The sequence below is a fragment of the Aethina tumida genome, chromosome 4, assembly GCF_024364675.1.
Source record: "Aethina tumida isolate Nest 87 chromosome 4, icAetTumi1.1, whole genome shotgun sequence".
Classification (NCBI taxonomy): Eukaryota; Metazoa; Arthropoda; class Insecta; order Coleoptera; family Nitidulidae; genus Aethina; species Aethina tumida.
The window spans coordinates 9240759-9268222 of record NC_065438.1 but is presented as its reverse complement, the minus strand read 5'-3'; the positions used below and the strand labels follow the sequence as shown (position 1 = coordinate 9268222).

Below are 27464 nucleotides of genomic sequence, written 5' to 3'. Positions count from 1 at the left end.
ATATATTTTTTAAAGCTTTTGTTGGGAAAGTAATATACACAAATTTTATGTAAAATTTTATATTTTTATAATTAAAGACATTAACCAAATAATTAGTGTTTGATTGTTTATTAATAATAAGATTAAGCTGTATCCATTCTTTCTGGTTCTAGATGTTGGACCTTTTCTTCAACCAAAAATTCCTAAAAAATAGATATGTGTAAAAAACGATGTAATTGATAGAAAAAATATGTTTTATGAACTCTTGCAATATTAAATTAACAGTCTGTTTGTGCTAGAACAACCTAAAAGTAAATGAAATTGGGAACTTACCTTCATATCCAAAACTTTAGTAGTACCCCTAGGATAACGATACGACGCCTGACGTACGCCCTTCTTGTTGGCCTCATCATAAGTCCTCTTGTAGTCAACAGACCCCTTGCGAATAATGCAAACGTCGACATTCGAACCGGACCCCAAATCGTTGAAAATACCGGCCGCAATAGCGTCTCTGACGATTTGCACGCCTTCCTCTTCAGTCAGATTTGGCTTCCAGCGCGACTCGAAAACGGCCATGGCGGCCAACGAACCCGAACCCATGGTGCAATAGGGCAACTTGTCGGTGGAACCATGGGGGTAAATGCAGTACAAGTGAGGTCCAGTGACATCAACACCGCCCAACACAAGGGCCGCTCCAATGTAGCCTTGGTAGCTGAACAAGTATTGCTTGAGCATCTGGTTTGCTGTACACACCCTGACCACACGATTGGTGTACAAACGGTGGAGCTCCAGTTGGGATGAAATCATTTGGGTGGTCATTTCTGTGTCAGCAGCTGTGCCGGCACCACAACAGCTGTAAAGTTATTGCATGTAGCACGTACGGATTTATAATTATGTTAGAATACTTACTACATGTTGGGGGCTAAGTAATGGATTTTTTCGCAGTTCTTGTCAGAGACAGTTGTGCCTTCTGTTGCTCTAGTATCAGCACCAAGTATGACACCATCTTTGTAGATTATCCCTACGATTGTTGTACCGGTTTTGGTGGCTTTGGGAGTTGCAAAGCCCTGTTTTTCCAAAAGTGCATTTCTGTAAGTTTTTTGAGGTTAAGTGACTGTGCATTTCTTGACTATATACAAAATGTAGAAGTAAATAAATACGTTATTTTAGTCATAAATACCTCTTGCAATTTTCGAAAGAAAAACCGGGTTGCGGTACTTCTGGGCATAAAATTGAGGTCATAGTTAACTCTTCTTTTGGTACTCAAAATGACACAAACTTTTTAACTGTCAAAATTGAAATCTGTTTTACCGGTGTCATCACAACAGTGACATTAGTCACAAATGAAACTAAAGAACATAAATCGAGTGCCATAATATTTTTCATACAGAATTACAAAAAAATAAGAATTGTTATTATTTTCACTCAAATATTTTACTTAGCAAATATTTAGGTAAAAACATGATTTATTGATTTTCCACCATTTCCATTTATAATTAATGGTTAACGATTCCCGTAATAGAATTTTAAAAATTCAAAATCTAAAAAGAGACGACAATGAAAGAAATTTTAAGAATATTCTACAAATATTTCGATTATTGGCTTTTAAAAGCTGTAACGCACAAATACTTTGATAAATATTAACGTAATAGATCACGTTAACAGGAATTTGTAATTTATATACCATATATTTATAAATATTGATGTAAACTACATATTAATAGTTCATCATATTTGTTCTAGGTGGAGGCGTGTGTCTCAGATAAATTAAATTTCAATGTCGTATTATTACATTTACATAGATTTAACCTCAAAAAATAGACAACAAACCCGCCATTAAATAAAAACAATGTCGGAACAAAATGAGAATGGCAACTGTCCCATTTGCAACAAAGAGGTGCCAATAAGTGAAATAGTGCAGCACGTTGACGTGTGTCTGTTTTTGAATTCCGAGGGCGATGACAATCAAAAACGGAAAAGGCAACTGTCACCAAACAAACCCGTAACAAGGGCCAAATTTAATTCGACACAGAAGAGTCCTCGAGACGTTAAGAAAGATGACAAGCCCAAGAAGATTGCGTCAATTTTTCAAAGGAATGCACAAAGTGCAGACAATGACTCAAATAATACTAATCAGGTTAAATCAAAACCTTTAGCATCCATATTTCAAAGAAATGTTCCAAGTACAAGTACACAAAGCTCTAATGAAACACACAATGAATCTCAAACAGTAGAGTGTGATCTTTCTTTTAAAATACCACTAGCTAAACAACTACAACCAAAAAGTTTAGAGGAGTTTTTTGGTCAAAACCATGTTTTGGGCAAAGACTCTGTACTCAGATCATTAATAGAAAAAGGGGACATACCTAATATGATTTTGTGGGGCCCTCCAGGATGTGGTAAAACATCTTTGTCTAATGTTATTAAGGAAATATGCAATAAAAACAACAAAATCCTAAAGTTTAAGGCACTGAGTGCTACAGATGATGGAGTTAAAGCTGTGAGAACAGTGGTTACTGAAGCTAAAACAGACATAAAATTTGGGAAAAGAACTGTGCTATTCATGGATGAAATACACAGATTTAATAAGAAACAACAAGATACATTTTTATTGAGTGTTGAAAAGGGGGAAATTATTTTAATTGGAGCCACCACTGAAAATCCATCTTTCAGCATTAACAATGCATTGTTGAGTAGGTGCAGAGTAATTGTCATGGAAAAATTAAACTGTGATGATCTGTATTCAATCTTGGTGAAAGCTGCAGAAGCATTAAATGTTGGTGTCATTGATACTGAAAATCCTTGTGGACTAATAGGGGATGATTCTGGGTAAACTATTTAACAAAACATCAAACAATTATAACCACATCATTATATTTTAGCATGTCAATAGAAGAAGATGCTTTAAAATGGTTGTCTGGAATCAGTGATGGTGATGCTAGAATAGCCCTAAACAACCTACAAGTTACAATACAACACTGCAATGAAAAGGGCAAAATAATTAAAGTAAATGACATCAAAGATGGCATTAAGGTGCAATTACTAAACAATATTTTTCAAAGTTCTATTAGGCGAATTTGTAGAAGTCACACATGCTTTATGACAGAGCTGGGGAGGAACATTACAACATCATTTCTGCAATGCACAAATCAATTAGGGGATCAGATGCCAATGCCGCCTTGTATTGGACTACCAGGATGATTGTCAGTGGTGAAGATCCTTTATATATAGCCAGAAGACTTGTCAGAGCTGCTAGTGAAGATATAGGTAGAAATATAAATAAGTCAGATTATTACAAAAATAAAATATAAATTTCAAAAGCATATACAATTTTTATGTACATAAGATCTAAAATAATGCGTTGAGAAAAAAGAAATCAATTAGTTTTTCAGTAGGTGACTGTAGTTTTCGATATCTCGTAAATTATCAGTTAAACAGTTTCAGATTTATTCTTATCATCAGGGTGACATTCACATTAAAAAATTCTTTTGCATTTTTTTTCTTGGTCCATTTAGTTGTGATATACCTTTACAACATGTTTGATAAAGTTTAAAATTCAAGCAAAGCTGCTTAAATTATGAATAATATTTATGTTCCTAATATTGTAACAGCTTCTTTCTTCTACTTTGAATTAGTCGATGCCGTTCATATATTTTGCATGTTAATGATGTACCTCGGACAGCCCGTCGTGTTGATAAATCACAGAAATAATCGAAATTGGCCGGCAAATCAGTAGTTGTGACATCGCCCAGAATATCAACCATAAAAGTGTTTTAAATCATTTGCATAAAAATGAGGATCATCAAGAATTGGCCAACAAAGGTGGTGTTGTGTTCCAACACAACTCAATGCCAGGTCCAAAGTGAAACTCCAGGAGCTTGGATGGGAAGTTTCGATGCATCCACCATATCGTCCGGACCTGGCACCAAGCAATTACCATCTTTTTCTTGCATGGCAAAACTTATTAAATTGGCATTAAGATAAGGATGCAAAAATTGATCACTAGAGTTTTTTTGCCAATAAGGACCAATATTTCTATAAGAGGGGCATATTTAACCCAAATCGGACAATCCGAAGTATGTTAAATAAAGTCTTGAAGTTCATGTAAAAATAATGGATTTCTTTTTCCTCAACCTAATTGTAACAGACCACTAATAAAAAGGGTAATCAGGTAATGCGGATCCGAATGCTCTTCAACTAGCTGTTGCAACGATGCAGGGTTGTCAATTGATCGGTATGCCGGAAGCGGATGTTCTGCTGGCTCAGTGTGCTATTTATTTGGCAAGAGCACCAAAATCGCGGGAGGCCGATTCAGCGCTGGCCGCGGCTAAGGCGGTAATCAAAAATTTTCAAGGCCCTCAACCCAGTGTGCCAATGCATATAAGGAACGCTCCCACAAAGTTGATGAAAGATTTAGGTAGAGTAGACGTCCAGACTATTTTAAGAATTGCTATGAAATATTTTTTCATTCCATTGTCTTTTTTAGGATACGGAACATTACAGAGAGGAGAAGAGTTTATATTTATGCCGCCTGAATTGAAGGACGTTGATTTCTTTAATTGAACGCGAGTATTAGATATTAATAAGAATAAATTGTTTATTTGTTTTTGTGTTATACCTATTTTCAAATAGATGAATAATTTTTTATAATAAAAAATAATTTATCAAAGAATTGATGATTTAATTCTTCTAATATTAATATTGTAATAAATATCATTGATAATCTTTAATATTTTCTAATGTATCGCAAAATATTTAAAATACTGAATGGAATAAATACTTAAATGCATTATTTATTCCATTTATCTTGCCCCACATATCAAATAATAGATATTTATAATGTTATAAAAAACATTTACAAACTGTAAACACCCTAAAAGTGTTGATACATTTGTAAATTACTAGTTCCGGGGATACCTAGGTTTACTTCTTATCCCATCTATATTATTTTTTATTACTTTACATTATGTCAGTTATATTTTTCATTTATTTCGAAATTTTAAATAAAAATTTTCAAATAATGTATGTTTGGTATTTACCCAATTATCCAGTGTTTGAAATTATTAAATATTAAAATAATCGTAAGTCAAAAAATTAACAAAGAAACACATTATTTGCATATTCATTTTATTATATCAAATCTGTAATATACAGACCACTACAATTAATTATAAATCTGTTTGGTAAAACAGACACACAATTGTAACTAAAATGGTATTTGATTGGTCAAAAATTACATTAAAACCTGTAACTAAAAACCTCAGACAATGACAATGGTGTAAAAATAATTTACACAATTATAGGAAATTAATGATATATATATATAAATATGTAACTAATAAAATTATAATGTAAATGATACAACTTTATTTAAGATATTACATATCAGTAATTCCTAACATTTTTAATGTACAGGATTGTTGTCTTTGCATTTTCAAATTAATATTATGCAACATCCCAATCAATTTTACCTATGTCTAATGATTTTCTCAGTCATTGCACGAAACATCATTAATAAAAAAAAATAAGACAAACGTTCAATGGACATAGGCATAATTACATAATTGTTCCTAAACACTGAAATAATAATTTATATGAAAAAGTTCTAATTGATCTTTTGGAAATTAAAAATCTTCAACTGGAAGAAAAATCACTAAACACGTCAATTCAATAAAATAAACAATCAAGTCCAAGCAATTAGAATCGATAATCCGGTCCGGCCATATCAATAGCCCATCTGAACTTGTCTCTTTGGGTCTTATTATAAATTTTTTCAATTGGAACGTCATACTTCTTACACCAAGCGACACTGATTCTCGGATCCAAATAATTCAGCTTTGAGGTGCCCAAAGCAATAGTTTTGTTTTCGTCACGATCAGTCTCCTGAATCTCCAATTTGGCTAACTGATCTTTGAGTCTTTGAAGCATTTTCTTCTTTTTCTCGTAAACGGTTTTCTCTTTTACGCTACCGTTCTTAGCATCCCTCTGCGCGTCTTTCACTTGCCTTTCCGCATCTCGAATGCTCTCTTTTTTCGCGTCGATTTTTTCCTTCAACTTCTCCATCGACTTTTCGTGCCCCTTGGGCACAGCCCTTTGATGGTTACACAGAATGGCCACCGCACGATTGGCCCTGTTGTAAGATAAAATCTTTTCCGCCACGGTGTCATCAGGGTTGGTGAGCTCGTCGAGTTGCTGCTGGAGTGTCCACGAAGCGTTGTATGTACGGAACACTTTGGCAGTGAGGCCTTCCATTAGGTCGTTTAGATGTTTGTTCATTATGCTTGTGTTCAGCCTGTCGAACAAGTCGTCGCCTGGAGATTTATTTTCTATGAACAATTGGAGATTCTTGAACACTCTTTTTTCCACTGGCACCTCATTGTAATATCTGTAACAATCACAAGGATTTATTTAGACTATTGCAAAAATTGATTTTTTTGTTTAAGACTTACCTGATTGAATCTTTACCGAGAAAATCGAACACGACGACGTATTCTTTATCGTCTTTTCTCTCGTGCAGTTCGATGTGTTCCACTCTAAGAGAACAGCAACCGACCGTGTCGGCCTGATCCTCGTCCTTCTCGTTACCCGCTCTCAACGCCAATTTGTCGATGAAATACAAAGCGACGGCGCGTTGTCTTATCCTCATTTCTTTCGACTTCCAATCTTCTCGGTATTCCTTTCGGATTTTGTCGATACACTTATGCAACTTTCTAGCGGTCTCGTACTTCTGCATGTCCTTTTCACCTTTCAGCTTAGAACTGGGATTCAACATGATGTATTTAACCTGATTTTGAACGTTTTCCGTCCACGACGCCAACCACGTCACCGTAGGATCGTGACGGACTTCCTTCCATTTGTGGCCTTCCGGCGGCTTTGGAATGTTGGAGTTTTTACTGCAATTGATAATGATATCTTCGGCTTCGACGCGCCTCTTCAGCATGCCCATCTTGGGATGTTCACCGCGACCTCTGAACAAACCTGGCGGTTCAATCTTGAAATTACCTATTTTTTCTTTGTGTCCGTCCAGCATGCAGAAGCCGTATTCTTTGAGCAGTGCCTCATTTTTCTCTTTAAGCGCAGCCTTCTCCTCCTTCGTTCTGTTACGGTTTTGCTCAGCAATGTCAAGGAAGTACGCGTGCATTGGTTTGAAGTTGCACTTCTTCAACTCCGTTATAATCGACCTCTCTTTCTCCGTCATGCATTTCCTCCAATCCTTGAAGAAGTTCTTGTTGAACGTTTCTTTCGTAGTGTAGTCATGGTCCAACATTTTGGCATAAAAGCCGGCAACTTCTTCCGCGTCTTGCGACAAGCGCATTTCCTTACCGTCATAGTAGAACTTGACTTTTTCGGGCAGTCTTTCGTATGGCGGTGCGAAGACCGGACCTTTATGTTCCAGGAAGTTCCACTTCACTCCGTCTTCTTTTTTCTCTTCTTCCCACCTTTAAATAGACACGCACGGTTAGTATATCGTTTACAGCATTAATTTGTTACACAAAAAAATCACTAGAATAAAACAATTATTTCTTTTTATTACCTTTCCGGTTTATTTACATTTTTAACCTTCGATATGGGTACTTTTAAAATATTCTTTAGATTAACATCATCATTTAAAGAAAGAGCAGTAAATACGCAGTTTTCTTGATTTACGTTGGTTCTGGCATGTTTTTTACTGTGTAGGACACGATTTAAGGAATCTTTTCGCATTCTAACCTTAAAACTTACGACTGAATCCTGCGCGACCTTCGAACTATGTATGTTACGGGTACTGTGAATTTTCACAATGTTCCTCAGATTATGCCACAACAAAATATTGTTCATTATAGTCTAAATAATTGAGTAATTTTCAACAAAAACAATGTTAAAAGAATGTAAAGAGTGACAGATGTAAAAGTTACAAAGCGACATCTATGGCTCAGTAGGCGGGAATATTAAATGTTACACGTGTTCACTTTTTAAATAATTAACATGTTCCTAATTAAATTATTTACCTCCTTAAATTTATACACACCTGTGAATTATGTAAAATGGTCACGATTTGATTTAAAAAAGTAGTAAAGTAAAGTAAAGAAGTAGACAGGCAAGATTTTATGAAATAATTAGTCCTTAGACAATTACTTACCACTTCCAGACTTCCTGTGGTTCCTCCTCCTTCTTTTTCCTACCCTTCTTTGGACTTTCATCAGTAGTTTCTTGTTTCACTTTTGTTGCCTTTGGTTCTTTCTTGACTTTTTTCTCCTTCTTGATTGGTTTGTAGTCCTCCTCCTCGTCCTCATCATCACTAGCCGCACGCTTCTTTTTCTTTTTACTTTCCTTCTTCTCTTTCTTCAGTTTTTTCCGAGCGCTCAGTGGAATGTCTTCTTCGCTGTCCTCCTCATATTTTCGTTTTGAGGAGTTGGTTTCGCTCAGTCGACTCGACTAAACAACACACATAGAAATTAATTTTCAAAAACGGCAGTCGAATACTTACAGGTATGTGAACGATAAGATTTATCATAATTGGTCGAAACAAGAGTAATGCAACATAAACGGCAAAAATTTTGATGAAAGGACGAAAAGCGATTACAATTTGGCGGCCTAGGGCCGCAACTACAATTTAAACTCTCACATGTAACACTATTTAATTCGAACGACATTTCATGTCAAACTGTAACGATTTATTGGTTAGCCCGACACCTGTCGCAAAAACACTCACCAACGGAACGTCTTCCTCGCTCTCCACTTCGACTTTGGGCTTCCAATCGTCTTCATCCTCCTCGGAGCGCGCCTCCTCTTCCTGACTATCTTCCTGTTCGAACTTGGGCTCGTCCTTGGCGAACTGCGACATGCTGTAATCGCAACTGCTCGCCTGGGACACGTTCGCCGGCCGATCATCGCCGTCATATTCGTCCTGCGACAGCGGCTCCTCCTTGATGACCAGACGCTCCTCGTCGTCGACGGAATCTTCTTTCGACGACTCGAAATCCTGTTCAACTTTCACTTCGACGCGTTCCTTCTCTTTGCGTTCCTCTGTAACGAAACAATCATAATCGTATTTCTAAAAGTGTAGAAAAATGAATTCCCATTCCATTTCAGTCAGCCCTTAAAGATAAATAATGCACAATTGCACCATTTGGTTTATGAAAACAGAATAGAATTAAATGTTTTTTGTAAGAGTTTAAAGCAATTTAGGTCAAGTTTATATATTAGATTCATTATCAGTTAGCAAAAACTCTCAAAGAATACATAACTTTATCAACAAAATATTACGTTTACATTATTCCCTGTGTATAGTGATTCATAAATATGATATTTGAGAAGTAAGAAAACAAACAGGCATTACCTGATAATAAAAACGGTAGCTGTGACTGGTACATAAATGCATATTCATAATATAGTTATTAATAAAAATGGTTAATGCAAAAAAGCTGTCCAAATTAAAAATATTCCATTTAAAATAATTATTAAACTAAAAATGTATATCTCAATTGCAAATACTTTTAATTAATATAAAGTAACATATCTAAATTAAATGAAATTTATGTAATACTATATATTATATCTTTGGTTGATAAAAAAAATTGTGTCAATAATAAATGTTTTTTAAACATTTAAGTAAATACTAGAAATAGTCGTTGTAAACAATTTATTTTACAATACTATATATTTTAAAAAATACTTATTAGTTTTATTCTTGTTGATATAAGAAATTGTGTCAAATATAAGTTTTTTGAATTTTATTTTTATAAATTTAAATACAAATTAGTTCTACAAGTAGTCTTTGTGAGCTCAATAACTAATTTTAATGAATATTCGTAATAAAAATAATTATTTGTTTTATTCTTATTACTATCATCTATAAGAAATTGAACCAAATATAAAAATTTTGAACATTATTTTTATATATTTAAAGACAAACTAGTTTTAGATATAGTCTTTGTAAACTGAATAACTGATTTTAATGACTATTCACAATGCTAAGGTGATAGAGAAACAATTTACAATACTTTTAATTAGTTAATAAAAAATAAACATATTTAAAAAATTTAAATAACATGTATTTTAAAGAATAATTATTTGATTTATTCATGTTGACTGAAAAAATTGTGTTAAATATAGAAGTATTTTGAACATTATATTTATACATTTAAATACAAACTAGTTTCGAAAATAACATTTTTAGCTGAATAATTAATTTTACTAACTATTAGCAATGCTAAAATTATGAACCTTATAAACAATTTACCCTACCTACTTCTTAAATAAATAAAAAATAATTATATTTAAATTAAAAGGAATTTAAATAACACTATATATTTTAAAGAATAATTTTTTGTTTTTTTTCATGTCGATAGAAGAAATTGTCTCAAATATAAAAGTATTTGTAACGTTTTTATACATTTAAATATAAACTATTTTTAAAAATAAGCTTTTTTAGCTGAATAACTGATTTTAATGACTATTCACAATGCCATGAGTATGAATCTTACAAAAACAATTTACAATAAATAAATAAACATATTAAAATTAAAAGAAACTTGGGTATCACCATATTTTAAAGAATAATTATTTGCTTTATACTTGTTGGTAGAAGAAATTGTGTCAAGTATAAATGTATTTTGAACTTTATTTTTATATTTAAATAGAAACTACTTTTAGAAATAGTCTTTTTAAGATTAATTAATTGTTTTTAATGACTATTAGTAATTCTAATATTATGAACTTTACAGAAACAATTTACAATACTTTTAATTAATAAAAAATAAACACATTTAAATTAAAAAAAATTAAGTAAGTAACACTGTATTTTAAAGAATAATTATTTGCTTTATTCTTGTTGATCAAAGAAATAGTGTTAAATATAAAAGTATCTTGAACATTATATTTATACATTTAATACAGATTTCACAAATAACATTTTTTAGCTGAATAACTGACTATTAGAAATGCTAAGATAAAAAATAAACATATTTAAATTGAATGAAATTTAGGTAACACTATATATTTTAAAGAATAATTATTTGTTTTTTTTTTCATGTTGATAGAAGATTTTGTCTTAAATATAAAAGTACTTTGAACATTATTTTTATACATTTAAATACAAACTAGTTTTAAAAATAGTATTTTAGCTGAATAACTAATTTTACTGACTATTAGCAATGCAAAGATGAACCTTAGTAACAATTTACAATACTTCTAATTAATAAAAAATAAATATATTTAAATTAAATGTAATTTAGGTAACACTATATATTTTAAAGAATAATTATTTTGTTTTATTCTCGTTGATAGAAGAAATTGTGCCAAATATAAAAGTATTTTCAACATTATTTTTATATATTTAAATACAAACTAGTTTTAGAAATGCTCTTTTAAAGTTTAATAACTGTTTTTAATGGCTATTAGCAATGCTAAAATTATGAACCTTAATGCTTTTAATTAATAAAAATTAATGTATTTAAATTAAATGGAATTTAGGTAACATTATATATATTAAAGAATAATTTTTTCATTTATTCTTGTTGTTATAAAAGTATTTTACATTATTTATACATTTAAATACAAACTAGTTTTAGAGATAGTATTTGTAAGTTGAATAACTGATTTTAATGATTATTCGCAATGCTAAGATTATGAACCTTACAAAAACAATTTTAACTACCTGAAATAAACTGTGTATATTTGTAGGAACTGTCTATCTGAAACTTGCTTATTCATCGTTTCGTTGAAAACTGAAGCATGGAAAGTCACAGGTAGAAAATGTAATAAAAGGGGACAAAAATGTTAAATATCACAATAGTATGTTTATACTCACGAATAGAGAAATTGCGACGAGTTTAAAGTTAAAAAATATTTACGAAATAAACAAGATGAATGAGATAAAAAAACACGTGGACATTCTAAAGTGACATCGTTTACACGATTGTACAAAATATAAATATATGTATGTGTAATTCTTTTAAAATTGAAAGAAAATATATCATTTTAAGATGCCTAATGTGATGGTATTGATCTGATAGAAATATTTCAATTAGTCCATACAACAATGAATCTGTAACTGTAACAGCAGCAATAAAAATCCCAAGGTGACTCACCAGTCTCTCTCAACAATTGCAACCTGTTTGTTGATTAGATTTTGCAAGAACTGTACAGTGTTCCAGTTACTTTAAAATATAACTTACCTCGATGCTTGTCTTTCTTCTCTTTCCTGTCTTTATCCTTGGAGCTGGAATGTCTATCCTTGTCCTTGTCCCTATGCTTGTCCTTGGAGCTGCTATGCCTGTCGCTACGATGCTTGTCCTTTTCCTTGTCTTTCCTCTCTTTATCCTTGTCTCTGGAGCTGGACTTGTGCTCCTTATCATGCGAGCTCTTATGTTCGCGATCCTTATCTTTGGACGAGGACGACGACGACGACTTCTTTTCGTCCCTATGCCTATCTTTCTCCTTGTCCTTATCGCGGTGTCGGTCTTTGTCTTTGCTGGACGACTTGTGCGAGGAGCTGTGCCGGTCTTTGTCTTTGTCTTTGGAGCTGGAGTGGTGCCGGTCTTTATCCTTGCTGGACGATTTGTGATCCTTTTTACGATCACGATCGCGGTCCTTGTCGCGATGCTTGTCCTTATGATCGGACTTGTGGCTCTTGTGCTTGTCCGAGTAACCGTTCAAGCCGTTCACATGGTTCGAATCGGCGTTAGTGCCCTACATAACACAAATCCGTTAAATCGGGTGCAAACAGCGTTCGAATACAACATCCGCGACGTACAAATGCGGAGAGGAGCGGTGCCGCGTGCTCTCACCATTGTACGTGGGACTTAGTCTCTGTCGCCATTTTGGGACTTAGAAAATTTTCGCCCGTTCGCCAATGCCACGAGCGAACCGGCGTTATATAAAACGAAACGGGAATTCTGGACGGGCGAATCGATCGCAAATCAAAATTAACGAACATATGGCCACTTACCGGACTGGAATGGTCGCCATTCGTTGAGTTCTCCACATCCATAGTGAGCGAGCGTGCAAACGCGAACCAACACTTTGCCGTTTCACGGCTCGACGGCGTCGAAACACAGGCCAACTCTCAAAGTATTCAATTCGGGCTCGTGCGCTGGCGCGGCCTGATGGCAATAACCTGAGTGGCGCGAAAATTCAAACGGCGTCCGTTCAACTTTGAACTTGAGACGGTGTCAAAATCAGCTGGACGACGGTAATTCCTTACCGGTTGTCTCTGGTCACCGGCCGAAACACCTGCAGATCTACGCGGGGGCGGGAGCTTATTAAATGACACACGGTGACGTTTTATATCTTTATTGTCTGGATTTAATACTTCGTACATTGCGAATTAATTATTTTATGTCGTAGATCGGTCTACCGTCCTTGTTGTACGCTGACGGTTTCACCTTCACGAACACAAAAGTCAGATATAGGGCTGAAATTAGAAAAAATTCGTTAATCCGTTAAGTGCACTGAGACAACTCTAACCTCAACATCTCTCATTTTTGATAACATCAAACTGAATAATTTCAGCAACAAATTCATATTTTCATATGATTTGCACAACTGTAAAGTTATTAAAATTGTGTTGGACCATATTGACAAACATATGAATTGTCGAAAATTTAGTAGAATAAACAAAAGTGTTTAATATATCCAGTTTCATCAAATGATTTTGATGGTTACTTTTTCATTAGAAGTTAAACAAATCACCACTTTTGAGTATATAAAAACGTGGTAAGTATACTAACAATCAACTATTGGACATTTTTTATTTGTTATTATTTGAATGAGGCGGTGATACATTTTATACATTAAAATAAAACTTAATATTTGACATGTTTTTATACATTAAAATACAACTTAATTTTTAAGTACAGTAATGAGTAAATTATTTTACTGACCATGCCCTTAATTTTCAAAAGATAATATGGTATAAGCAGGCTTTTAGTGATTTGAAAAATCTATCTATATATTTTAAACAATAATTATTTGATTTATTCTTGGTGTTAGAAAGAATCGAGTTTATTATAAAAGTATTTTACATTATATTTTTTACATTTAAATACAAACTAGTTTTAGGGATAGTCTTTGTAAATTGAACAACTGATTTAAATGATTATTCACATTGCTAAGATTATGAACCTTATAAAAACAATTTTAACTACCTGAAATAAACTGTGTATATTTGCTAAATTGTGAAAACTATTTCATCGTTTCTTTGAAAACTGAAACATGGGAAGTCACAGGTAGAAAATGTAATAAAAGGGGAAAAAATGTTAAATATCACAAAAGTACGTTTATAACTAATCCATTCATGAATAGAGAAATTGCGACGAATTTAAAGTTGAAAAAGATTTGCGAAATAAACAAGATATGTCCAGTTTCATCAAATGATTTTGATGGTTAGTTTTTCATTAGAACTTAAACAAATCAAATCACTTTTGAGTGTAGAAAAACGTGGTAAGTATATTAACAATCAACTATTGGACGTTACTATAGTTGTTTTTTTGTTGTAATTTGAATAAGGCGGTGAAATATTAATATTTAGAAAATATTTGACATGTTTTTATACATTAAAATAGAACTTACTTTTGAAATACAATTATAAGTAAATTATTTTACTGGCCATGTCCTAAGCGGGCTTTTAATGATTTGAAAAATCTATAGTCACAAATTTAAGTGGCAAAAGCACGGATTATTCGAATTGTATGATGTTAATTATGTATCAATAAAAATAAAATGCCTTTTTCTCGTTCAATATATAACATGTCGCACCAGACCCAAACTTTATGAGCCACCATAATATTTCACACAAACTGATTGATCTACATATTCCAAAAAAACCGTCTTCTTAAAAATTTTTCCGGTATATTCAAATAGTTTGTTCATATAATTTTTACTCAAACACTTACATGAAGCCTCCCACTCAGACTTAGACAGAGTCCCCAACGGTCCCTGTTGTCCTGTTGCCTTCAAATATGCATCTGCATGTGCGTAATCGTCCTCCGCCGTCCCGACCAAACTGCAACCTTCAGCAGGCGGATAACTTTCAAAAGTCCTCATGTTGCGCAACAGATGATCACCCTCCTCCTTCATTCTCTCATAGTAATCGTAAAACTTCTCCTTCCGTTCGAGTTTGAGTCCGTACCTTTTCGCCAGCTTAACCAGCGTGGGAAAGTGCACCAGGAACTCGGGACAATCAACAACACCATCCAACTGAAAGTGGTACTTGGCACCAAATAGGGGTGGATCATCAGGATCAAAATCCAATGACACCTTCAGCAAGTCATTGCCGAACGTCCTGGTGCGGTTGCGTTGCGCCCTCGCGATTATATCGTTCGAATCGGGGAGCGTACCGATGAAATAGCCGCCCGGTTTTAGGCATTCCGCCGCGTTCTGGAACATCTTCTCAGCCTGTGGCAGCGATTCGAAGCTGTAATGGAACACGAACTGGCAACTCACCAGGTTCAGTTGCATGGAGGGGTCCTTGTATTTTTCTCTCAGTCTTTTTCGCGTGCAGTCCGCAGGAATGTACTCTATTGAAAATATATCACCGTTCCTGCCACGGTTGTTTCGACGAGCCATGTCTGTATACCTCTGTTTGCATTGATCCAAAGAGATTTCTGCAATATCTGTGCATATTAAATGCTTTATGCTGCCCTTTTGCCATTTGAATAGGTCACCTGTAAACAATCAACACAACAATCAGCAAACATAAACACTTAGATTCATATAAATCAACTTACCTCCTTTCCCACACCCCATGTCTAATACATGTATTGGCTCATTATATTTCACATTTTTTATCTTTGTTAGGTATTCATTTATTAACATGCTCTTGATCCAATTGTGAAAGTTTCTTAAATGAACTATACGAGACTTGGACCTTTCCTCCAAACCCTTCTCTTCCAATTGATTATAATGATTGGCAACGACTTTGGCGAATCCCTCATTTGTTTTCCGCAGTTTAGCATTTTCCCACCTCTCCACAGGAGGGGCTGGTTCCGGTTGCACTTCTGGCTCAGGAGATTCTTCCTTAAATTCTTTGTAGGTTTCTTCTTCTTCAACTTCTTCCTGTTCCGAAATTGTGTTTCTAGCGTCCGCATCTGCGGCTGCAAGCAGCAATGCACTTTCCAAATCGTCAGTTTCGGACATCCTTGTTTGTAATAAACAGATTATAAAATTGGTTTACTATTTTTGTCTGTAGTTTGACAACTAAACAATCCAATTTTTAGGTTATTGCTACAGTCACAGAGCAAATTATCATAGATATTAAATGCTTATAGAAACAACTATATAGATCACAGTTACAGGCGTAACTTGTGTAAAGAACTTTTACAACAATTTAAATTTAATAAAAAATTAAGAAACACCGTTTTAAATTTATATCTGTCCATTAATAATGTTCATATAATTTTTCATGTAATGCTTTCTTTTATTCTCATAGTAATAAAAAGTTTAATTAAATATTTTTGCATAGATTCATACATCATCACGTAAAATTTCATTGTCTTAACTACTAATTACTTGCAAGCAACTTTTTTAAAAATCTTAATGACTTTTTAGTTCATAAAACGTCCAGACTTCCATAGTACATACTGTATCAACGTGTTTACGTTGAATGACGTTTCATTCAATTTCTAGGTTAGTTGTCAAAAAACTAAGAAAATGTTTGGGAAAGCTTCGGTACCAGAAAGGAAACCTTTCAGTTTGAATGTAGAAAAGATTATTGAAGACATAGAATCGATAAAACACTCGGAAGAAGAGAGAAACAAATTATATTATTGTTTGGACGAGAAACCCCCACAAGAGAACAAGTTTACAAAGCTGGAAGACTTTATGAGGGGTTCGAATGATTTAGAAAGTGTGTCAGAAAATTTGGAAGACCTTGTTGATGAAGTCAGTAAGTTGACCAAGGATGTAAGACAAACAGTAATTAAGATTAAGGAAGAATCAAATAGAATATTAAACCAATAATTTATTTTAAGTATTTGTTATTTAATTAAAATATATTTTATTATAAACTTGTTTTACTTTCATTTTGCGATCTCTCATTATTTCAATAATGTGGTTAATTGCTAATTTATTGTTTCTAGTCATATTTTTAATTGACAATTATATTTTGAGTAGTCGTATTTACATTTTGGGTTGACCTGTCAATGAAACTACTTATATTTTAAATTTAAAACTAACTTTCTAACATAAATAAAAGAAACAAAAACATTAACGTGAATATATTTAATAACAATAACAATGTGATTGTTTTTCAATACAAAATATATAATTATACATATTTGCTTTATAATATGTTGATTATTATTGACCTAAAACTAAGGAATGTATTTAGTGTTAGTAATATTAAAATTATGTTGGTGGATGAATTGGTGTAATGTCAAATTGAACATTTCTGTCCCCCATGAAGAAACACCAATCACAAGGGTAACCTAAAACATTAAAAATAAAACATGTCAATTCAGTATTTTCTTTTATCATATCGCAAAGTATTCCAAAATTAATTTAATAAGCATCACCATTAAATAATAATAAAGACTAATCTAATAATCTAGTGTGTTAATAATCGATTTGAATAAATTTCCTTTCTGATATTATTTAACAGGAACATGAATCTAAAACCTACCTTTTTATGATGGTGGTTTATGGATAGAAAGGAAAGCTTGCTGAAAAATTAAAATTGCACTTTTACCACAAAAGCGTTACTCTTTATTGCAAATCCATTCAGAAATGAAATATTTACTAAAACTACAATTAAGAAAAATTACACACATTCTGTATTCCCACACCACATATTACTTACCAAGTTACTTACATAAGCCCCTTCGGAAAAATTGGTTAGTAGGAAAGAGAGAGGAAGCATGAAATTAAATTAGTCACGGTATACAATATCTTTATTCATAAAAACAAATATATACACATATTCTGGACGGATTTATTCTCACTATACATGTTAGGATAAGTACACTTAAACTTATTTATCTAGCAGTCTATTAATTGAACAATTATGTTTGTCAACGTCGGAAGATGAAACACGTTTAAATTATCCCTTTTAATATTGAAACTTATTGATTTTATTAAAATATATAAATATAAGTCATTAGTTGTAAAAGCTTATACAACAACCTATTAAAATTATATTGAATTGTGATTAACCATTTTATAGTTAATGTCTTAAGTACACTTTTATTGCCCAAATGTCAATATATATTTTTTATTAATTCGAAATAATTATGATAATGCTGCCAGTTATTACACGAGAATAATTGACAAATGTGAGATTCAGGTTATGAGATATGAGTAGATAAGAATATATTAAGTATTTCCAATCACCACAAAAAAGAAAAAATAATTATCATTTGCATAAAAAATAGGTTTTTTTTATAGGACGAAGCAAAAAATATATATTCGAGACTCCCTACAAGCAATTCCGTATAGTCGCTAGTACACTAATGATTTGTCTATATTGACTTGAACCTATGTTCTTGTTTGATATGACTAGAAACTAAATAAAACGAATAATTTCTACATAAAATAAATTTGTAGGGAATTTCTACCAACGCACCCCTTACGCCGAAACTACTTGATCAACATTGATGAAAACTACTTTACTTGATATACCAATTCATGATACCAATTATTTGATCAATGCCAAAAACATGTAAATTGGTTAAACGCAATGTAGTTGGTAGTCATTTTTAATTGGTTAAGACTTGTTCCCAAGTCACAAATATCGGATGTTCCCCAGTTAGTCAATTTCGAGTGCCAAAAATCCATAAGAGAACCCAATTGAAAAGAAATTTCCAATTTACATGACGTTGCAAACACCACCACCAGTGGAAGCCGGCGTGGTCTGATCGGGCAGAGAGAAAAACGACCTAAGAGTCAACTTGCCTTGGGGCTTGCAGTGAAGATGCTCCTCGACAAACTGGCACGGGCACTGGTGCGAAGGGCAGTGGCGACCGCCGGTAACCGGCGGACTGGCCAAACGGCCCCTCACTCTGTCGCGACCCCAACGCGACACGTACCTCAGGTACAACAACGCCGCCCTCTCCTGAAACAAACCATTCATTCTTTCATCCATCCAGATCGTTATGCCGTGTGACGAACAATTGGCCGAAAAGTGCAAAAAATACCCAAACAAAACTGAGAGGAATTACTTAGTGTATGCCCAGACGGGCCGCAAGCCTCGACCAAAGCGGACAACAGTCCCTCGATGCGTCCGTGCGGGGCGGCTTGCTCGCCATCACCTCCTCGATGTATTGACAGGGACAGAGGGCGGATGTGATATGTCGCGGGTTCGACGGGTTGCCCATCATCTCGTCGAGCGTCCAGTCAAGGCGGCGACGCAGAAAGTCCTTGGACCAACGCTGGAGATAGCGCAGGAACAGCGCTTCGGAGCGGCCCTGCAATGTTCACGCTTTAGGTCTGGCACGGATTGCCACAAAAAGTCGCTGGAGATGAGTGTGGAAAGTAATAATGTTAGGGAAAGGTACACATGGAGTGGCTAGGTGACAGTGTATATTTGAATATTTTTTGCACTTGTGAATTATAAAATCAGCCATAATTTCATGTACAAAAAACACTAGCGACAAACAATAAATTGTACGAGTATGTGTTCTTGTTATTTCATTAATCAATAAAAGTAACAATAACTTTGTATAGTCGAACTTTTATTTTAAAAACTTATTTATGTATATATAATTTTTTGGTCAATTGAATTACATCTAGATTAGCTAAATTAAAGTTTAATTAATAATTAAAATTCTGTGAGTTTCGTGTTACCACTTGTCAAAGTTCGACTATGCATTATCTAACAACATGCAATACACGAATAATTACTGGAAAAATAAAAACAATATTTCATGCACGAAAAAGTATAAAAGAATTAGAATATAGCCACTCCAAATCTATATTAATCAAATTAGTAGAACTGATCGGTATTTATCGGACATTTAAATTATCAAATTACACACACTAAAATCTAGAAGATAATGAACACATTAATACATTATTATTATGTACAGTGCTGGCCAGAGAAATAGCACAAGATTTAAAATTAAACATTTAGTAATATATTTTATAAATGGATTTATTTTAAATCTTGTCCAGTCAATCCAATATATTTTAATATTCTATTTTTTGCTTCTTGTTACGTTAAAAACGTTGGAGATATTAATTTAAAAGTTATATTAGTCCCACTTGGGTAATGAATTAGCACATCCAAATGTATTTACGTTTAGTGTATGTATTTAGCAACTTTTAACAGTTAGAATTTAATTTTAGAAGAATTTTAATTATTTTATTAAATAAATCCACTTTCAGTGAGAAGGAAGAAACATGGCTCTTTAGAAAGAAGGAAAATAATAATTAACATGAAACATATTTACAAATATGAAACAACACACTCAATTGAAAATATATTAAGAAAATGTACAATTCAAAAAAAAACTTGTCTTATTGATTGACAAATTGGAAAAAATCTGTAAACGAAATCTTTTCTTGTCCTCTAGCTAAATAAAAAATGATTTAATTGGATTATAGAATATCATTGTGTTTAGTAGCACAATCAGACGTCGACAGCATAAACAAAACTTGCAAAGATATAGTTCAGAAACCATTGGTATCAAAAAAGAATATTAAAAGACTAAAAGTTTGCACAAAAATGAATTAATTATCATCTAGAATTTTGGCAAAGGGTAATTTGAAGAGATCAATCCATGTTCAATAGAACAAGATCGAATAGTAAAGAATACAGTCAGCTACAGAATGGCATTACCACTTTACAAACAAAATTCTATGTGACCCACTATTGATAACCTTTGCCCAGCACACCAAAAAGAGGTTCATAGGAGACAGGTGTAGTAGAAAAGGGATAAATACTAATTGTAAGTTACAAAAATTTGGAAAAATATGTTTAAAATTAGATTTGTCAAACAAAATATTTACTACTAGTACTAGTTAGTAATCGTTATTTTTAATAACTATATTTAAACAAAATTAATGAAAATTTTATACACTTCACATTTTGGTGTCGTTCTAATGTTCAAATCAATCTAATCATATTGAAATGAAATGGAAACATAGATTGCAACGGAGAAAATTTTAAATATTTCAATGAAATCTTAGTCACTTATTTTTTATTTTATTGTATATTATATTTCGTATTGTTACTATAAAAATATATCTTTAATAATTAAAATTTTATATATTTCAACTTTAGGTAAAGAATATTGCTTTAATTAAATCACAAATAATAAAGTAATTTGAATTTATTTTAACTCAATTTGTTAAATTGAAGAACATTTATACAATAATATTAATTTTGTATATTAACTAAAACAGTGACAGACTAGTATTTGTTAATTTTAGTAGAATTGAGAAAAAACACTATTATTTGAAATGTGAAATAAATAAAATAAGAGTAATAGTTACTTTTTCAATCTATTTGATAAAATTTGTTGGACCCACAAGAAAAAATATAATTTTATGATGTATTTTTTGTAATATAAATATGTATATATATATATATATATATTTTAAAACAAACTATGAATATTTATTAAGAAATGTTACAAGGGTTCTGCAAATTATTGGGTTACTTTACCTTACAAGAGGTTTACTTTAAAAATACTTGTAAAAATATTCGTTGAATTTTTGGGGTTAATTTACGGTATAGCACAGCCCACCAAGACAACGAATTTGTTGTTTCACTTGTACAAATATATTATTGCTGTTCCTTTTATCTTACAGTCGAACTCTCATATTCAGACCGCAAGCGAAGCTGGACCTTAAATAAATCCGTTTTCAGTGAAAAGAAAAGAACATGGCTCTTTAGAGAGGAGGAACATAATAATAAGACCTTTTAGCTAAATATAGCTGAAAACAATGATTATTTACAAATCTGAAACATCGCACTCAATTGAAATTATAATAAAAAAATGTAATAATAAAAAAACAACTTGTCTTAGTGATAGACAAATTGGAAAAATCTTTTCTTGTCCTGCTGACGTCGACAGCATGAACAAAACTTGCAAGGATATTTTTCAGTAAAGAAATCATTAGTATCAAACTAGAATATTCGAAAAAGGCTAAAAGTTTGCACAAACATGTATAAATTAACATCTAGAATTTTGGAAAAGGGTAGTTTGAAGTGATGAAACCATGTTAAATAGAACAAAATCAGATGGTAAAAAATACATTCATCGTCCTCCTAACAAAAGATTGGCTCCCAGATACAATATAAAACTTTGAAACACGGTGGAGGAAAAGTATTGGTTTGAAGTTCCTATCCTAAGCATGGTATACAAAAAATTATTAGTATTATTTTTATGCATGATTATGATACGAAGCATGCATCCATAGTTGTTCAAAGTTAGTTAAAAGATAAACATGTTGAGATTTTCGTTTGGCCATAGTATAGTCTCTATCTGAATAAAATTGAAAACTTCTGGAAAGACAAGTATTCTCAGTTAAAACACTAAAAAAAAATATAGATGAATTGCGGTTATTAAGTGAAATTTCAAAGGACCATTTCCAATATTTCATTGAATCTTTGCCTCACCCTTTAAAGTTTTATATAAATTATTTGATTATCAAGATTTAACTTAAATAGAAATTATTTTGATTTAGGTACTACATAAATAATGGGGTAAAGAATATAGTGTATATTTTAAATGAAATAATTAATGTTTTGATAGCATTTCCTAAATAACGTTAAGATACTAATGTGTGCTGTTTCTCTGGCCACCACTGTAGGTAAATAATATTTTTCTGTTGGCTAACAATAAGATAAATGTTGGAAAATTATTAATTAAAGTAGATTTCCTTAGCAGCAAATTTTAGTCAAGTAGACTTCGAAACAGGCACGACCTTCAAGTCTTGTTATTACCGATAATCGCGCCATTTAAAGTTGTTTATTTCGTCGCACACGTAGATACGCTTCACGCTATTGTAATTCTGATACATACAGATTAATTTACACAACATTTAAATGCCCGAGAATCGTCGATCGTCCAAAAACCCTAGCTCACCTGCTTCCTGGATAGCCTCGTCGTCCTGCTACCCTGGATGACGATGTCGTTGGCGGTGATGTCCATGCGCTGTTCCCAGCCGCTGGCCGGATCCCGTTCCTGTTGCTCGATCGTGGTCTGAAGCTGGGCTATGCACGGAGCCGAGTCCATGTAGAGGAAGCACAGGTTCACCTTGTGGCACGATATCTTGCCGCGGTCGTCGAGCGCCAGCACGATCTTGTGGCGCAGCAGCTGCTTGTTGACGTGGGCCAGGCAACGTTCCAAGTTTCGTGACAGACGGTACTTGAGCCAGATCGAAAAGAAGATCGCGGCCGCGTTCAGGATCAGCCACGCGATCCCGAGACCGAAGAGCGTGAGACCGGTGAGGCCGGAGAAGAGGAGACCGAGCAGGACGAAGAACGCTAGCGTGATCCAGAGGACTAACACCCTCTTGTAGCAGACGTTGTAGAGGGTGAAGCGCACGTCGTTGACCAGCAGTTCCATTGCTTGGACGTATTCCTCAACTGTTAACTGTAATTCATCAATATTCATTAATTAATTGATTGAAAAACTTTGTTAAAAATAAATGTCTCAATCTATACTAGTTACAATGAATTATTTAAAATGTAAACAGTTACCATATTTTTTTATATAATCAGGTATACTCTTGTACGTATTATGTACACACTACAGAACAAAACTTTAAACCGACGTATAGTTCCTTATGTCTCTGCGAACGGTTCCCTGATGGTCAGACGATACATTGACGATATTTTGCAGCATATAGTGTTATGAATCAGTATGGACCAAATTTTGTTTTACTACAAGATAATGTAGGACCACGCATTGCCCGAGTTGCTTCAAATTTCTTTGAAGAGTATAATTTGGGGGTTATGGAGTGGCCAACGAATTGTCCCGATATGTATCCGCGGCATGAGAAATATGAAGCCTGCAAATAACCTTCAAGAATTAGCTCAGCAGCTCCAAAGAGAATGCAACAGTACACCTCAAGATTTAATCCGCCGGTTGATGAAATGAATGCCTCAATATTGTGCTGAAATTCGAAGAAGTAGTAGAGTACATACTCACTATTAAGTATAGGGATATATTCATTTTATAATGTTACATTAATTCATTTTTGTTACACCCTTCTCTACTATAATTTAATTCTTTAAAATTTATTATTCAGTTCTTTTTATACGGGTATTGGTTATAAATGATAAAAATTTTATTTCGATATATATATTTAATAAAAAGTTACACACATTTATTGAAGTGATAACTATTTCATTGTGACTAGTTTATTTCTTGAAGAATGTTGATTTATATTACTTGCAGTGGCTATAAAAATTATCTTATTGACATAATGTTATTAAAAAATATATTTTTATGTTTTTATTCTTTAAAATAGAATATACTTAATATTTAAACAAAGGTAGAAAGATAATATGTTGTAAAACCGACAATTAAATAAGTAATAATAGTTTTATATTAATTTTTAATGAATATTTTGTGTGAATGAAATTTTCTAAATACTCTTCGCATCAAACATTCGTACATGTGCTTTAAGATCGGGCAATTGTTTCAGTGGTATAATAAAAAAAAAGAATTTATTAACATAAGAAATATAGTTGATTTAATGGATTTTATATTAAATAAATGTGTACTTCCAAATTACTATGATAAAATGTTTTTTTTAAGAATTAAACTATCCAACTTCTAATTTGAATACTTTGTCAACCAATAATAACAAAAAAGTATTTATTAACATAAGAAATGTAGTTGATGTGGTGGATTTTATATTAAATAAATGTGTATTTTCAAATTACTATGATAAAATATTTTTTTAAGATTAAACTGTCAACTTCTAATTTGAATACTTTGTCAACCAATAATAACAAAAAAGAATATATTAATATAAGAAATGTAGTTGATGTGGTGGATTTTTTATTAAATAAATGTGTCCTTCCAAATTACTATGATAAAATGTTTTTTAAGAATTAAACTGTCCAACTTCTTACTTGAATACTTTGTCAATCAATAATAACAAAAAAGAATTTATTAACATAAGAAATGCAGTTGATGTGGTAGATTTTATATTAAATAAATGTGCACTTCCAAATTACTATGATAAAATGTTTTTTTAAGAATTAAACTATACAATTTGAATGCTTTAACAAATAGAGGACAAAAAATTGGAGGTTTACTATTATTTTACTGACCATGTCATTTATTTTTAAAGGATAGTGAAGATATATAATATACAAGGGGTTTTTGTGACATGAAAAATATATCTTGCAGACCAAATTTACATGATTATTCGAATTGTGTGTTGTTAATTATGCGTAAGAAAAAATAAAATATTGTTTTTGTTTTTCTTTATTCAATATATAACAAGATAAACCTCTGATTATTTGCATACTTATCTTAGATTTAAAAAGAAAATAAATATACGTGATTTTAAATTATGCTTCTTGCGTACTTTGATTACATTCTTATTGGAATTATGTCTAAGTGATTGTTTATCGCATTTCTTACGCATTATTTTTTGAAATAGGATATTGCATTATTATTTCGTTTATCAGTTCAAAAATAGTTTACCCGTGATTCAGGTTGATAACGAACGAATTTTATTTTGGTATCCATCGTTTCATATTTCTTTAGCCTTGATAAGACAAGTTAAATTAGCTTTTAACCACCACAAATTCCGTTATCGATTAAAAACAATTTCCTGCAGTTTCTCTGTTTACTTGGGGTAATTTTATAACCATTTTCGATTTCAAATTACATTCAACTTATGTACTGTCCATCTTAATGGATATGTAATGTAATATACATTACGCTAAATCACTGCTTATTAGTCTCGACATAAAGACACGACAGAAATGACATTTTTACACACGGTTAATTATTAATTTAGTCACACGCACGTTTATTTTTATTGTTCTTTCATTCTTTATAAGGTGCTTGAATATAAGTTTTGTCGCGATGCATTGTTAATATATTTTTGCACAATAACTGAATCACCGGTAGTTGAAACATATTAAAATAAACACCAGGAATTGAGCATTAGTATTATTTTAATTAAATCCGTGCATTAATGTGTGTAATAATATAATAAATATAATATAGATGCGTTTTACATTTACTTCATTCCGAGTTGAATAAAATACTAGGAAAAGAACGAGTTATTAAATGAAATTAATATTAATGTTTGCAACGTTTCTCACATAAATTGTAGGTGTAAAATAAGGAAAATGGAGCGAAATATCAGAATGATACGGAAATTTTATCGTGATTATTAAACAAAATTGTTAAACGGGATTTCTAAAGAATGTGTTTAATATGTAAATATGCATGTAAATATGTGATTTAATTGTCAGACATCTGAAAAAATATTTAATTTAATGAATTAAACAAAAATTATTCTACAATATATCGAATTTGATGTATAGAAAAGAATATATTACTTTTGTAATTGGGCATTCGTTTTAAAAACCATTTTTCACAATTTATTCGTTGGAGATTATATTTATTTAATATGTTAGATACTAAAAAATTAATCAATCGTACCGTTAAACCTTGCGCCATAAGTTCCTCCGGTACCAATTCGGGTCGGAACTGAGCGGGCGTGATCCATGGGAGTTTCGTGTTGACGGGCAACAAAGTAACAATAATGTCCCCATTAGCTGAAACCCAAAAAATTAGCATCCAATCATATGCTGGAAAAATTTATTGTGTACTCACAGAATCCCTGTCTGATGGGCTCGACGGTGGCGATGGGCAATTCGACATTGCGCAACGGTTTCGGGTCCGGAGGTGGTCCGTTGTCCAGGGATTTGTTCAGGCTGCGCTCCAAGTTGACCTGGACGCTCTCCGTCGTTATGACCGCAGGTGAGTCCTTTGCGTCCGGTTTCGCGGGTGATTTCTCGTCGTCGAACTGGACCCAGCTCTTGTTGGGGGTCGGTTGAGGCACCGGGGCTACGGTACCGCCCTGGCCTGTTGCTGCACTCGCGGTACTTTCCGGATTCTCGGACATGGTTACCGTTGGATTTGCAGGAGTGCACGTTACGGACGGAACATGTTAATAAAGGGAAAGTGTTGAGGCAACTGGTTTGCTGGTGCTGTTCGAGCACTGACTGTGCGATCACAACATATTTGGGGGGCGGGGCCTCCTGTTACAGGTACGTGGGCTACCGACTTTACAGGTGAGATGAGGTGGCACCTTAATCCGTTTACCTGTACTTAGGATCTTTGAACGGTGGCTCATAGATGTCGGTAGAAAAAATGGACTAGACCGTATTGGAAAATTGATCGGGCCTTACTGTACTTACATCTAAATTGTGTCTATTTGTTTCTTTAATTAATTAAAGAAATTAAGTTATAAAATTATTTTATCTTGAAGGAATATTAATGGCTTAAAATTAGATAAGTATATTTAATATATATATTAGTATATTTTTATTGCCAGTTTTTGAAATTTAGACCTTTAAACAT

The 27464-nt window shown here is 32.8% G+C and overlaps 5 protein-coding genes across 8 annotated transcripts; 1 reads left to right on the top strand and 4 right to left on the bottom strand.

Moving 5' to 3' along the window:
* Positions 1–43: 43 nt before the first annotated feature.
* Positions 44–1318, bottom strand: LOC109606253 (proteasome subunit beta type-7). Its single transcript, XM_020022816.2, has 4 exons — positions 1160–1318; positions 889–1068; positions 313–832; positions 44–182 (listed from the first exon to the last, which is right to left on the bottom strand). The coding sequence occupies exons 1-4, from the start codon at positions 1219–1221 to the stop codon at positions 123–125; spliced, it is 822 nt and encodes a 273-aa protein (XP_019878375.1). The 5' UTR covers positions 1222–1318; the 3' UTR covers positions 44–122.
* Positions 1319–1329: 11 nt separating this feature from the next.
* LOC109601368 (ATPase WRNIP1-like) lies at positions 1330–4651 on the top strand. The gene is made up of 6 exons (XM_020017606.2): positions 1330–1432; positions 1723–2808; positions 2862–3012; positions 3063–3246; positions 4151–4396; positions 4466–4651. Exons 2-6 carry the CDS (start codon positions 1829–1831, stop codon positions 4540–4542), a joined length of 1638 nt encoding a protein of 545 aa, XP_019873165.2. The 5' UTR covers positions 1330–1432; positions 1723–1828; the 3' UTR covers positions 4543–4651.
* A 438-nt stretch (positions 4652–5089) lies between these two features.
* LOC109601370 (DNA topoisomerase I, mitochondrial) lies at positions 5090–13065 on the bottom strand. Of its 2 annotated transcripts, XM_020017608.2 has the most exons (6): positions 12911–13065; positions 12138–12651; positions 8672–8985; positions 8099–8394; positions 6429–7418; positions 5090–6364 (listed from the first exon to the last, which is right to left on the bottom strand). In XM_020017608.2, exons 1-6 carry the CDS (start codon positions 12950–12952, stop codon positions 5677–5679), a joined length of 2844 nt encoding a protein of 947 aa, XP_019873167.1. In that variant the 5' UTR covers positions 12953–13065; the 3' UTR covers positions 5090–5676. The 2 variants fall into 2 exon arrangements, with proteins under 2 accessions (XP_019873167.1, XP_049822944.1); XM_049966987.1 differs by lacking the exons at positions 8099–8394; positions 8672–8985; positions 12138–12651; positions 12911–13065 and adding an exon at positions 7514–7848.
* A 173-nt stretch (positions 13066–13238) lies between these two features.
* LOC109601371 (mRNA cap guanine-N7 methyltransferase) lies at positions 13239–16190 on the bottom strand. The gene is made up of 3 exons (XM_020017609.2): positions 15690–16190; positions 14856–15626; positions 13239–13375 (listed from the first exon to the last, which is right to left on the bottom strand). The coding sequence occupies exons 1-3, from the start codon at positions 16096–16098 to the stop codon at positions 13293–13295; spliced, it is 1263 nt and encodes a 420-aa protein (XP_019873168.1). The 5' UTR covers positions 16099–16190; the 3' UTR covers positions 13239–13292.
* Positions 16191–17162: 972 nt separating this feature from the next.
* Positions 17163–27240, bottom strand: LOC109601376 (uncharacterized). 3 transcript variants are annotated; one of them, XR_007547919.1, is made up of 5 exons: positions 26715–27233; positions 26541–26656; positions 22989–23498; positions 17582–19009; positions 17163–17387 (listed from the first exon to the last, which is right to left on the bottom strand). XR_007547919.1 is itself a non-coding variant. In XM_020017617.2 (5 exons), exons 1-5 carry the CDS (start codon positions 27004–27006, stop codon positions 17308–17310), a joined length of 1158 nt encoding a protein of 385 aa, XP_019873176.1. In that variant the 5' UTR covers positions 27007–27232; the 3' UTR covers positions 17163–17307. The 3 variants fall into 3 exon arrangements, 2 of the variants coding, with proteins under 2 accessions (XP_019873176.1, XP_019873175.1); XM_020017617.2 differs by having other exon boundaries at positions 18850–19009; positions 26715–27232; XM_020017616.2 differs by lacking the exon at positions 17163–17387 and adding an exon at positions 19116–19361 and having other exon boundaries at positions 18870–19009; positions 26715–27240.
* Between the last annotated feature and the right edge of the window lie 224 nt (positions 27241–27464).